A 13,508-nucleotide genomic window follows, 5' to 3' on the forward strand; every position below is an offset into this window, starting at 1 on the left:
AATGAAAACTTAAACAATAGCTCCATGTAGTTTTCTACAGTAAATGAAAATTTCCAAATGACAGAAATGTTTTTTGGAAACTTTCACATATCTTTGTTTTGATTTCCGCAGTTTTACATTGATTTATTGTCGGCCAGCAGAGTTTTAAAAAAGGCCGATGCCGATATTCGTCAAAAAGCCAAATATCGGTGCCGATAATCGGCCCGGCCCATAATCGGTCCATCCCTACTGTTTAGTGCAATGGGCGGCTGCATGAGTACATGACTTTGCAGTCAGCAGACCCATCAGCTGAGAATCAGGTGGTTTGTTGAGTCAGATGACTAAAAATTGAACAACTCGTCCCATGCTTTCTTTTACTCACTCGGCAAGAAAAATCTCGACTATTTGTCTTATTTCGCAGTTTCACACCTGATGGTCATATTAGAATCAAATAACCAAGAAAGCTCTCAACCTGACCGCATAAATCCACTGTTTCACCTCTACTAGGTCAATATTATCTTGTCTATTACAGGGGCTACTCTGTTTCCAAGTGAATTCCATTCCCACTGATTTGCAACAACGCACCACATCATAAATCACAAAGGACCGCTGATGCAGGAATGAAGTCATAACTGCGCCGACTAGCTCATTGCATGCCATTCTTCACCTCGAAACTACAAGTCGGGCCGTGGAATTCCATGCATTTGAACCCAGATATAGTATTGTCTTGCAGTATTTGTCAACCTTTTGCCTTCCATGAAGTGAATAGATGTGCTCAAATTCAAATTTAAAAAGCAGTAAATGAGGGTAGACGCGCAGGCCTGTTTAATTTGTCTCATGTAACAGAGAGAAAATAGATTCTTATTAGATTTTCCTTTTTTTAATAACCATGTTCTATCACATGTGAAAGACAAATGAAGCACTTTATAGGTCAATTTGCAGACTTAATTAGAAGAAGGTGGTTCGACTCGCCCGCTTCCTCTGCCCTTGTCTAGACATGCCGGCACGTCCTCTGTACAGCAAAATGACAAATGAATTAAGGCGTCGGAAAAATGTGCTGTGACAGAAAACAGGCGGCGGAATTCCTACAAGCGTTCAGTATTGTCAAAAAAAACGCTACTCAAAACAGCTCAGAGGGCTAAAAAAATAAATAAATCTGTCAAGTCCTCTGGTTTCCAATTCTCGCCATGTTCTTTGAACTAGATGGCATTATTTGAAGTTCCAACGACAGACCGACAACCAATTAAAATGTGCGCATTGAGTGAAATTGATGCCCCTGCCCATGTGAAAGCCCCCCCAAATCTAGTGAAAAGCAGCAAGCATTGCATTAACTGAGTGTGCCTTCCAGAATTTTTGCCCGGAACAATTAACATGCTCATCTACCCTAAAAGTTAGCATGAGTAAACATGTAAAGGCTGACTTTTTGATTCAACCGAGGTTCTCCTTTGATTGCGCAAGTGCAACTTAATGGAGTGCATTGAAACATCCAAATCAATAGAGCATGTACATGGTGATGATATCCGAGCAATGGCTGACCTCACTTGGCGTTTTCTGGACAGATCCCATTTCCAGATGCTACCAAGGGCACACACTACCCATGCATTTTCGAGAACAATAATAATAGCATACTGTTTGTTAATGGCCAGTGTTGCGCCGGGAAATCCCAGCTGTGGTACTGATACTTGGTGTGTGTGTGTGTGTGTGTGTGTGTGTGTGTGTGTGTGTGTGTCCCGGCTCTGAGAGAGGGAGTAGGCACCCCGGGGCCATCTGCTCCCCGCCATGCTCACATATCACACTGTGACAACACGGCATTATTGATTCACACCGCCACATCCGCTTGTGTGTGTACACGCCGGCGTGCCGCACTGTCCGTGTGTATGGGCGAGCGTGTACGCGCAGCAAATAATTGATTTGCACCAGTACATCCGCTTCTGTGTTTACTTATGAGTGTATGTGTGTGTGTGTTAGTGTTTGAACTCTTGCAAAGCTGAAAAGGGTCAATGCACCCAATGAATAAATGGGGACATATTTTGGAAAATTGACTTTATAATTGTTTTCAGGGTGACCGTTCTGAGTGGAGTTTGCATATCGTCGCTGTCCTGTGATTTTCTTTTTTTTTTCCATTTAAAAAATGTTTTACTTGAATGGGGTTTCCACGTTACATCGCATTAACGAGAATTTTTACAAATTAGAAAATTGAACATACCTGTTTTTCACAGGACAGCAACGCTAGGGTTGTGAGAGGTTCCGCGGCGTCTTCCTACATTCACAACAATGCATGCTAGTTTCAATGAAGGCTGAAAATTGTCCACAGGTGTGAATGTGAGTGTGATTTTCAACAACCAAGTACACTATATCTTTCTTATTGGTCTATTTCTAAAAGTGTTTCTGCTACATTAGCAAGCGGTGGCTTTGCTCAAGCATCATTTATTTGAATCCTTTTCGTCACAGTGTCAAGTGTCTGAGGGTACCTAGCTAGCGGCTTGCGTGAGAAGCTAACATAGCAATCTATATATTAATCACTTAGTCTTTCCACAGTTGCTTTCAACTAAAAGCAAGTGCATATCGGCAATCCTACCAAAATAAAAAATAATATCAACGCCAAAGATCGAAATCTTTGCAAATCAACACTTTTAGCTGCTCAGTCATCTACGCGGATACTAGCAATCAGTACCACCTTCTTTCCTTCAGAAAAGTGGCAAAAAGCCAAACACACTCGCACAGTTACTAATTTAATGTTCGCTGAAATAAGGTCTGGTCATTTGCTGCCCTGAATGTGTAAATTTAAGCTTTATTTTTTCTTGAAAATATTTGTCCGACTACTCATTTTAGAGTTTTAACGGTGGTTGAAAGTTGAGGTCCCACTGTGTAATGATCAGCCAAACAAAGTGCAAGATGACCTTTTTTTTTTTTTTTTTTTTCCCCCTCCACATCTCATACCTCCCTCTCTAAGCGCTTCTCATATTTGCATGCATTCACGGACCGAAAGAAGCAGCACATCCAAACAACAGCCTAATACCCTGAGACCTGGCCGCCAGTGTCAGGTAACACTGCGGATCCCTGAAAAATGCAGGGACATGCGAGAGGCTTCTAAATATAGAGGCGGTAGCATCACTTGCTCCCATTGCAGCAGCTTAATTGTCATGTTAGGTGTAAATGCCGTCCCCGTTCGCTACGGTGCAATCATTATGTTCTTATCAAACAAAAACACCACCTCTAAGTTATAAAAAAAAAGAAGAAAAAAAAAAACAGCCTAATGAACTATCCGAGAAGGCGGATGAAAGGTTTTTTTTCCACCTTTTCCCGTCACGGTGGGAGCAGGATAACGAGGAGCCCGCTGGGAGGCCGACTGACTTTGCCACCGGGCACAACCTGGTGAGCCGCACAGAATATCAATATATATATATATATATATATATATATATATATATATATATATAGAGCAAGGTTAAACGTTTCTTCCGATTGTCTGTTTTGAGGACAACCTCGCCCCCTCCTCCCCCACAAGCCTTTTGAAAAAGATCTGATACAGGGCTGTATTCTCAATTAATTGCTGGTGCAACAGTGGTCAGATGGGCTGTTTTTTTTTTTTTTTTTTTTTTCCTTCCCCAAGACTTGTTTTTAGCCAACAGCATAACAGACTGTTGCATGGTTGGCCTTTGGCTACAGTGCATTATTTCTCAATGGTTACTCCCCAAATTACAAAAGTCCCTCAGGTCCCACTGTTCTCAAGTTATTAGTAACTAGTCCGCGTTGTTTGCATTGTACAGTTTGGACACTTGTCAATATCTTTCCATCTTAACCGGACTACACAAATCCCAATTCCCAATTTGAGAAGACCAACATGGCACACCACACACACATACCCATGAAGACCAACATGGCACACCACACACACACATACCCATATCTTGTCATTTTCATTGCGCTGAATGACTTGACAAGCACTTAATTCAACTAGTTGCTCCTCTATTTGTTTCTGCCAACAGGGCAGGCTGACCACACATATAAGGATTGGATATAGTAAATATTGAACAGGTTTAAAATGTACGATGATTGGCCCCGCCCGTTTTTCCAAGCAGTCAGGGGAGGAAAAATCACTTAACAACATCCAAAACCCACGGGATAATTGAACCAGACAATCTTTTATTTAGAGACACCCTATCCTTGAATCTGTACTTTGCTCGCTTTGAGTGAAAGAGAAACTGCTCAAATTTGGCTTGATTGTCTCTCTGCTGCCTTTAAACATCTCAGGCATGTGTAACCAACCTTGTGAAACAGGAAGTTGTTGGCAATTGATCGATACTCACGGACAAAACACGTCTTCTGTACATATGGATTATTATACGTACACAAGCACATTGCCTAGCTTTGTTCCTGAGCCGCGAGCTGACAAAAGAGCAAAATGGCCCACACCCTTCATTGGCCACTCAGGAAAGCAACACCCAGCTCGTCTCCATTATTTATTTACAGTCTCGCTTCCCCTAGCAGACATTCCTGTGGCTCTCCTGAGGAGAGAAGGCCCGAGAATAGTCACACGGGAACGGGGTGGAAACGGGCGCAGCAACACAAACAAAAACAAATCACTAAATCTCGGGGACATTACCGGAGCGGCTTTTTTTATGAGGTGTCGCCCAGGTGCAATAGTTGTGACGTGTTCCGTAAAACGCTCGGCACGACCGGAATGCTCGGGGACGCGACGCAAGCAGTTGGAGCGCGTGCAGATGCGAAATACAAAAAGAAGAAAACATCAAGTCTTCTTGTCTTTGCATCATTAGAGGGTAGACGTCGTCTAGTCGTATGTCAGCCTGTTTGTTAAGATGACTGACAGCTCAGACGATCAAACTGACTTCAGAGGAAAACAACAAAAAGAATCTAGACAGTATCATACGCCACTCCACTATCAGAAATGGTGGTACAGTAAGAGTCACTGTCTATCCTTTAACGAGGAAGTCAACCCAAACATATATTTTTTTTCAAGAATATGTTCTATGCAGGCCCACTAGTTGAAACACAGCATTCTGATTAATATTGCGTTTGTGGAATAAGCAATCACAGCTCACCTGTTTTCTGAAGCCGAGCCATGATTGGTCGTTATCTGAGCCCTGAGCAAATGCGATGTCATTTTCAGTCGACAGAAATGACAAAATTGCCGCCACCTGAGATAGCTAAAAATGGGTGGTTTTTGCTGCTTAATTTATATTCCACAAACGCAATATTAATCTTGTTTCAACTCGTGGGCCTGCATAAAACATATTTTTTAAGAAAAAAAATGTTTGGGTTGACTTTCTCTTTGAGGCTGTGGTCCCCAACCCAGGCCCGTGGACTGGTACCGGTACTGAAAGAAATTTTATTTTGAAAATCAGATGCATCTGCATGTGTCAAACCACTAATTTTGGGCATGAGATACAGTAGTAAACTGATCAACCCGCGAGCTAGCAAAGATGAGCAACTCGTTGGAGAGCTTCTTCAGAGAGAGAACAAGGCCAAACGATGAAACAGAAGATTACAATTGAAGATTACAATTGAAGATAACAACTGAAGATAAAAGAAAGGTGCACTTGAGACAATATGAGCATTCCTACCAGTTTGCTACAGGTGATTCTGACGTACCGAGCCCACTTTGCGGATATCTATATGCGTATAGTGAAGTGAAGCCCTCACAAAGATCTCAGTCTCAACTAGTTGAGACAGTTTCGTGTTTAACGATAAACTGTAAAGACAGTTCAAATATTTCGTATTACCATTTCAACTTAGAATGATCGACAATCCCGTCTTTAGCACATCTTAAGTGCCTGTAATCGGCTTATCATAATGTAACAGAGATGCAAGGCGTATGTTCAAACCGTGTTTACGAATAAAAACGGTGACGCAGATTAGAACACGATTTAAGGGAGGGTCTTCGGTTTAGCATTGTAGTGCCGTCTTTTCACCGCATGTGTTGGAGTTGTGCTTCTAAAGTGCAATCGGCAATTTGCTGATGGCATTGTAGCCTGCCAGATTAGCCACTTCATCGATACAGATAACAAATGCCAAATCTTCCCCCCGTTTACATTACTGTGATGCATTTTGGCCAGACATGGCGGGACACAGACATTGATTACGATAAGATAAGATAAGAAGATAAGAATGCCTTTATTGATCCCACAGTGGGGAAATTTTCATTGTACAAAGTGTGTACAAGCATCTCAATTTCTTGGAGTCTTGCACGCACGAACGCCTGCAATATGGTGATAATACCAATAACCGTGATAGGTTTTGCTCGATATGAAGTTTTTATATCATTTCATCTCGACAAAATCAACAGCCGGAACCTCTGTGGTGTCATTCAAACGACGGTCTACATTGCAAACGGGTTAGCCTCCCAACTCCTCCTCCTCCTCCCCCTCCCGAATTCCTCAGACAAGAATGTCTGGAACAAGACTCTTTGTGCTCGGAGGATCTCAAGGGGGACGTCAGATCTCTTCACTCCAGAATGAAACTCTTCATGTCAGGCCGGGCCCATAGGAAAGAAGCTACAGTGGACTCAAACATGGCGGAAGACGGCAAAGGGCTGAGGCCTCGGCGGTTAAAGGAGTAGATTGGGGGATGACTGCTTTAAACCACACGAAGCAACACAAAGCACAAACTACATTTCCATGACATTTTTTGGGGGGCGGCAAGGACACATTCCAGTTCGGTGACGATTTTTGCCGTTACAATCCAGGTCCAGGAGATGGAGCGTCGGTTGGAACGCCATGACCTTACACATTGGGAATCCAACAAATCCGACGCACTTGAATTGTGATCACTTGCCAGGACACGTTTGAATGGATTCCACCCAACGGTGCTTGGCGGCGCCAATGATGCGTTAAACGGTCCGGGAGACGCAAATTGGAGATAAGTGAGGTTTTTATTTTGGCCCTCTCGCGAGTGTTTAAATGCGCTTCCTTTGCCAGTTTGCTTCACCGCCACTCAACGTGTCACCTAAATGGAGATTAATGACTTCCTCCGCCATCCCACAACCACTCAGCCTCAGTTGGAGGAGGCGAGGGTTGGTAGGTGGGGCGGGGGTATGGCGGTCCAGATGCCTGCCGCATTGTGGCAACATGCAAGGCTCACCTGTCAACTGGCATCAACGTGCGTGGATTTGCCTTCCTACCCCCACCTCCCCACCCACCGCTGAAATAGACCACCTGGCGGTTTAATGCATTCTTTTTTGGCAACCTGATCCAAGTTCGTTAAAAAAGGCGCTCATCCAGGTGCATTAACTCCTTCCTTTCTCACTGGGGTGAATACAACTGAGCATCGGGGTCACATCCAAAACGGAAAAAAAAAAATACACCACACGATTAAAGTCGTGATGATACAGTATAAAAAAAAAAAAGCTTTATATATAGTATTTTAGGTCAAAGTAAAAAAAATTGACCAGTTGCTCAAACCAACCCTTAAATATGACTAAATATGACTAAATATATAAAATATTACAATATTGCATATTATTATGATCATTATGATTATTATTAGGAGTAGTAGTATTTTGAAAACCTGATGTGCGAGAGAAAAAACAAGGGCAGATTGGGCATCAGTGCAAAAAAAAAAAAAAATATCTAGAAAAGTTTACCTACATCACTGATTTAAAATTTTTGTTCAAATTTATTGACCAGTGTACAATTTTATTCTCAAAAATATATATTTTCCCCAAAATATAAATACATGACATTTTATCAAAAGACTATCCAAGTCAAATTTGTAAACATTTGATCAAAGAATATAACATTTTATTAACTGAAATTGAACTTTCTTTACATAAAAGTAACACTTTCATCTCGGGATTATGTATTTTTATGTCTAAAATTGCAATTTTAATTTTTTTAAATCAATATTATTACTAAAAACATGCAACCTTCCTCTGGTAAAATCAAGACTTTAATCTCGTAAATTCATTTGACCCTAATACACCTTTGTAGGTAAATGAGGAAGCACCACTATACAATTAAAATTACACTCTCTAGCTCAGGGGTGCCCAAATCCGGTCCTCGAGAGTGCCTATCCATCCTGTTTTAGATGTCTCCCTCCTCCAACGCACCTGATTCAAATGGTCCGGTGTTTTGAAGGACGGCACGGCTGCTCTAGCTGTTACTAGTCACTTTTCCTACTTCGAACAAAGCTCCCCACCTCCAAGACATTCAAACATCATTTTAGAAGCCTACAAACAAACACAAGTGGAAAACGTGCGGGTAAACCTGCCGCCTCGGTGCCGTCATCCCCCCATTGACAAGGATGAACTCACCTCCCAAGTAGAAAGCGGAATGTTCGGGACAAACGCAAGGACATGTTTGTAAATAACACACCAAAGGCTTTGTAGTGGCCACCGGGCAAATTTTGTGGAACTAAAAGTGCATTCGAGTCAGCAGCCTTTAGCAGCTGTTCCCATATTTGGACTTAGTTGGTCCTAAAACAACAGGAAACAGTGGGTGGCTGACAGACAGCTGTTTCTACGCCACTCTCGCGTGTCAAAAAGCTTGATTGGCCTCCAGTTTTTTGAAATATATAAAAAAAAAAAAACTGTGGAAAACACAGAACAAGAGACTAAACAACACACGTATTGGGGAGTTTTTTACAGGCCAAATCCGAGTGACTGAGGTATCATCCCGCTTGTGTGTCATTTGGCAGATGGCGCATAAGTACCTAAATAAATAGATGGAACCGGTCCCAAAAGGGGCAAATGTGGCACATTTTTTTAATCCATGTGAAGCAGATTAAAGATTAAAAAAAAAAAAAAAAAAAAAGGGGGTCAGTTCATGTGTAGCAGCACATGTTGGAACAAGGAAGTGATGTTATGTCTGTCCGCCAAGCTGCTTCAGGGTCACGGCAGGGCCTGGGCCGGATGACTTGAGGGCAAAAGTGGGACTACACCCTGGAATGTGTGTCACAGTCAGGAAATTGTGAATGACCCGCCATGGTATGTCAAGAGCTGACAAGAGTTTTGATGCTGGATGCCATTGTTTTACAAAGTTGCTGCATGCGTGAATATGAGCATGAGCACAAATTGAACCAACCAGATGGAGTCTGTGCCCAAGGGGTATGTTAGATTAAAGGACAGAAATGTTTCTTTGTTTTTTCAAACTGTTTTCAGGTGTTTTAATGACACTTCTGTGACATCAAGATTTAGTAGTACGCTTTGCGCACGCTATTTCTCGTCTTCCTGAAATTAGTCTGTGCCGGTAAGCGATTGAACACCCTTCACCGTATAATGCTGGACCAATGGTGGATGTGGATTATGTTGCCATGACAACCAGGGTGGAACTAGCAGATTGCACAAGCATGCAAGTGGCTCCTACCTACGGGAGCAGAGGCCACAGTGTTTGGGGGGAAAAAAAGTGAACACCGGTAGAGATAATACAACTTATTTTCACTCATGGAGGCAGCACTTCATACACTACACTGTGAACTTGTATGTATGCGCCACTTATTGGAAACAGCACATTAAACAAAACTTGATGCAACTCCGACAGTCTCGTCCATTATACGGTCTTCATCTGTTGTTTGAAAATGGCACTGCGATCTTCCCCCATTCTAGTGGATTGAAGACAACATACCCGCGAGCAGTTGACAACTACTCCAATTTCAGCAACGACAATCCAGTCAAGTAGCACACATAGCCTAAAGATATAACAACATTGAAATATTATGGACGTGAACTTTGTAAATTCAGAATGGATCATCTGTCAAAGTGGTCATACGGACATCTACATTGAGATAATCCCGACTAATCCACGGGATGCTCTCCCTCTTTCTCTGTCTCCCACCGATCGTCATCTCCTCGCAGCTGCATCGCACACTGGAAGATGACCTACATTGTTGAACCGTAGGCGCCGGAGACATTCACCATCTATCTCGGCAGCCCGTCCTCGCACTGAAGAAAAACACGCTCAGGACCAGCGTAAATCGGAGGGTTTGAGCCCGGCGCTGGCGGAAGCTCCGGATTAGCGCTCGGTGCTGCTGGAAGGCCGAGCAGCCTTTGATATGTGGCACAACATGCAACCTTGCAAAGACATGCACACACACATACGCACACACAGACACTCAAGGGAAATGTTAAACGGTAAGATGGAATCCTCCAAATGAATCATTGATGCCGCCCCCCCCCCCTTTTACACTCCAAAATCCGATACCCGCGGGCCAAAATAAGCGAGCGCCACAAATGTTATGTTCTCATTAAAGGCACCTCAACTAATGAAGAGGCTAATTCCTCGCAGATTGGTCTGATGAGTTCCGTGCCGGGATGGATGGTTGCTAATTTACACTGCGTGATTGCGTGTAATGTAAACACACGGGTGAGGTCACCTGAAGCTAAAGATAGCCACACACCAACCGACGCTGGCAAAAGTGGACAATCGCAAACAAATTGTATTCAATGGCTAACCCTCAACGCCCTACCGGCGATCAGGATTCTCATGTGCCGCCTCTGCTATTTTGATGGACCACAAGCGACATTGTGAGTCACTGTCAAGGAAAAAGTGGATTGCCCTGACAGCTATAGCTACAATATTTTCCTGTCGTGGAGAATACAAAGAGAGGAAAGGCAGCCGTGCATGCATCAATCTATCAAGTCTTCCTCTCTTTCTTCTGTCCAATGCCTTTTTTTATTAAATGCTGTCGCATCGCGACCAAAGCCAGAAAACAGGTGACCCGTCACATGACGATCGCAATGCGAGCCCGATGTCAAAAAATGTGCCGCGTTCGAATGTCCACCGTTCCAACTTAAGATGGTCATTTTAGTTTCCTAAAACCAATCGAATGGCCTTTCGCACATTAATGAACCTCAAACCCTTTTCAATTTTGCAGTATGGTACGGTTCCATGCTATTTTCTCTTTGGTCAAAAATTGTCAGGGTTACTGGAATAAGTGACCATTTTACACCCCTACAATGGAAGCTAAACTTGCTGACGATGATTAATTGGTGAATTGTCCATAGATGGTTTTACAGGGTGGCAAGAGGGGGCAGCTGCCATCTTTACGAAACTCACTAAATTCGAAATTGTATTATAAATGTTCCTGATAGTGTCTCGTTAGTGTGTATAAACTTTCAGTTGAGAATTCACAAATGCCCGAGAAGAGTGAAATACATTTACAAATATGTCTTTTTGGATTTAAAGATAGTTTCAAAGTGAAACTATGCACATTGTATGTTTTTTTTGTACCTATTTTAAAAAGCACAAAAGATTTACAGGGCAAAATGTTTTAGGCCACAGTATTGCTTTCAATTTAAGTTGCACCATCATTTATAAACATGAGGAATGTTGGTAGAAAAGTTTAATAAAAGTTAAATCTATCATTTTAGTTTTATAGTTATTTTTAGTTTTCACATCATTTCAAGAATTCATTCCGTAAGCTAACCATGGTTGAATAAGGGCTAGCTAGCTATAGGCTATAACTTCCGACCTCCCAACTGAACCTCTTGCCACCTAATCACCATCCCAGGTAAAACTGTCTCGAGCCGCCACTGCAATCATCACTTCCTTGTGACAAGAGGAACGGAATTGGATGCTTCCTCTAATAAAACAGCTAATGCCAACAAGAATGCTGGATGTACACAATAAGCCCATAAAAGCTGTGTTCTTAAACTGTAAAAGTCAAAACTACCCGAGCCACAAGCCATTTGATTCTTTATGCTTTAATCAGGTACCATTTTACAAGTGCAGTCTTCTCAAATGTTAAATGTTGAAATATTACTAAGCATTTTGATGTTAAAGTTGATTACAAAATGTATTCGGGGTGCTTATATAGTAGGTATGACCATACTGCAGTTCTGTGACAGATGCGTGACTGCTAGGCAGCGGGGCGGGGCTTGGGAGAGAGCGTCGGGAGGTGTGACACAGCTCGCTCTCTGATTCGTCGGAGCGGCTTGACGGCCACGACCAGCGTCCAATCAGAGCGGCGCACGAGTGGAGGCCGCCCATCCTGCGCCTTCGTGCGTAATGGGAACATCTCGAGCTTTTTTCGTTGGCAAGCTCTAACTACAAACGTGATATAATGTGGCGTGTGAGGTCACATCTGCAAACACACACACACGCGCGCGCAATCGCGGATCGACACGCCTTCAAACCACAGCGGCAATGGAGGAGCTCTGCTCCAGCGGTACCAAGAAAAAAAAAAAAAAAAAAAACTAAATTACACCGAATCACACCTACCCAGCCCCCGTTGTCTTGGATCCAGCTGCCGAGGGGTCCGTTTAAGTACTCAGTCATCCACTCGGCTATGTTTTCCACTTGCGACGTCATCTCCTCCTTAGTGGCGCACTCTGCGCACACGGTGCCGCCGAACTCGAAAAAGGCGATGATTCGGCCCCAGTTGACGCCGTCCCGGAACAGTTCGTCGATCACCTCGGCGAACCGCCGCTGAGCTGTGGTGGACGAGAGGTACAGCTGCCGAGACATCTCGGTGAAGTCCGGCTGATAAAGTCTCTCGAGTTCGTCGCCGGCCTCGCGCAGGACCCGGTGGATGTCGGCGAGTGGGTCGGAACCGGGGCTTCGCTTAGGGGCGCAGTCGCGCTCGGGCCCGGCGCTGGCTTCGCGGCACCGGAGCACCAAAGTCGGCGTGGGGGCGACCAGTAAGCCGTTATTAGCAGCGGCGGCATCGTCCTCCTCCTCCTCCTCCCGTGCGGCACCGAACACCCACGCGAAGCCGCGTTTGGAGAGTTTATGGCAGATATAATTCTCCACAATGGTGCGATTGCGCTCGTTCGCCATCTGGGCTTAATTTGGCACTTTGTACTCTCAGATTTGGCTCTTAAATAAAACGCATCGTGCATCCATTCGATGCACCGCTCTGCGCTGGGCTCATCAAAAAGTGGAGCGCGACCGAACCGAATCGACGCCTAAATCCCACGCGCGAGCAGGAAATAAAAGGTTGTAAAAGTCCCCGCAAAAAGCTGCGAGGCACACTGGTGAGCTTGTCTTTGCATAGAAATCCAACACGCGGAAGAGGCTGGAGCGGGTGCGGATGTATTCCCAGTGCGCGCCAGCCAGACGTGGAAGAGTTGCGCAGGGGAAAAAATGTAGCGCAAAGTTGTCTGCGCCAGAATGGCCGCTCAGCGCCGCGTCGCCGACGGTTAGTTGAGGCGGCGAGTGAGCTACACTTCGGAGACCACTGGCAAGGTTCACTTCCATACAGAGCCCTCCTTCTCCTCCTCCTCCTCCTCCCCCTGCTCCGCCAGTGGGCTGCTCCATGCGCGTGAGCTATTCTTGACGTCACGTACGCAAAGTGCACCCTTTGGCTGCGCTTTGGAGCCTCCATGTGTGCATGAGGAACTACAGACTAAATCATTAATTGCATTAAAATAGATGCTTAGAAGCCATCTGTGCAATGGCTGCACGTCTGCTGATTTTTTGGTTTAATGGGGATAATTAAGACTCATTCTGTGCAGCACGGTGACCTTGGTAATGGTTAGCCTCGCATTTCGAGGTTCGGGATACGAATCTCATAGTTCTGGCATCACGTGTGGCATTTGCATGTTCTGTTCTGCTCTACCCCAGGGATGAGAA

At 44.2% G+C, this 13,508-nt stretch overlaps 1 protein-coding gene across 2 annotated transcripts in view; it reads right to left on the reverse strand.

Moving 5' to 3' along the window:
* The window catches only part of bcl2b (BCL2 apoptosis regulator b), a 30,937-nt gene extending 17,786 nt beyond the window's left edge, over window positions 1-13,151 (reverse strand). Inside the window, exons 1-2 of one of the 2 annotated variants that reach the window (XM_086042875.1) lie at window positions 12,156-13,151; window positions 11,620-12,018 (exon numbers count right to left, since the gene is read on the reverse strand). In XM_086042875.1, the coding sequence (XP_085899001.1) occupies window positions 12,013-12,018; window positions 12,156-12,713 (564 nt within the window). In that variant the 5' untranslated portion in view covers window positions 12,714-13,151 and the 3' untranslated portion in view covers window positions 11,620-12,012. Of the gene's footprint in view, window positions 1-11,619; window positions 12,019-12,155 lie in introns of those variants that run through there. The other variant, XM_086042874.1, reaches the window with a different exon arrangement.
* Between the last annotated feature and the right edge of the window lie 357 nt (window positions 13,152-13,508).

Source organism: Filicampus tigris, chromosome 10, assembly GCF_054856515.1.
Source record: "Filicampus tigris isolate MCC_2025a chromosome 10, RoL_Ftig_1.0, whole genome shotgun sequence".
NCBI classification, from domain to species: Eukaryota; Metazoa; Chordata; class Actinopteri; order Syngnathiformes; family Syngnathidae; genus Filicampus; species Filicampus tigris.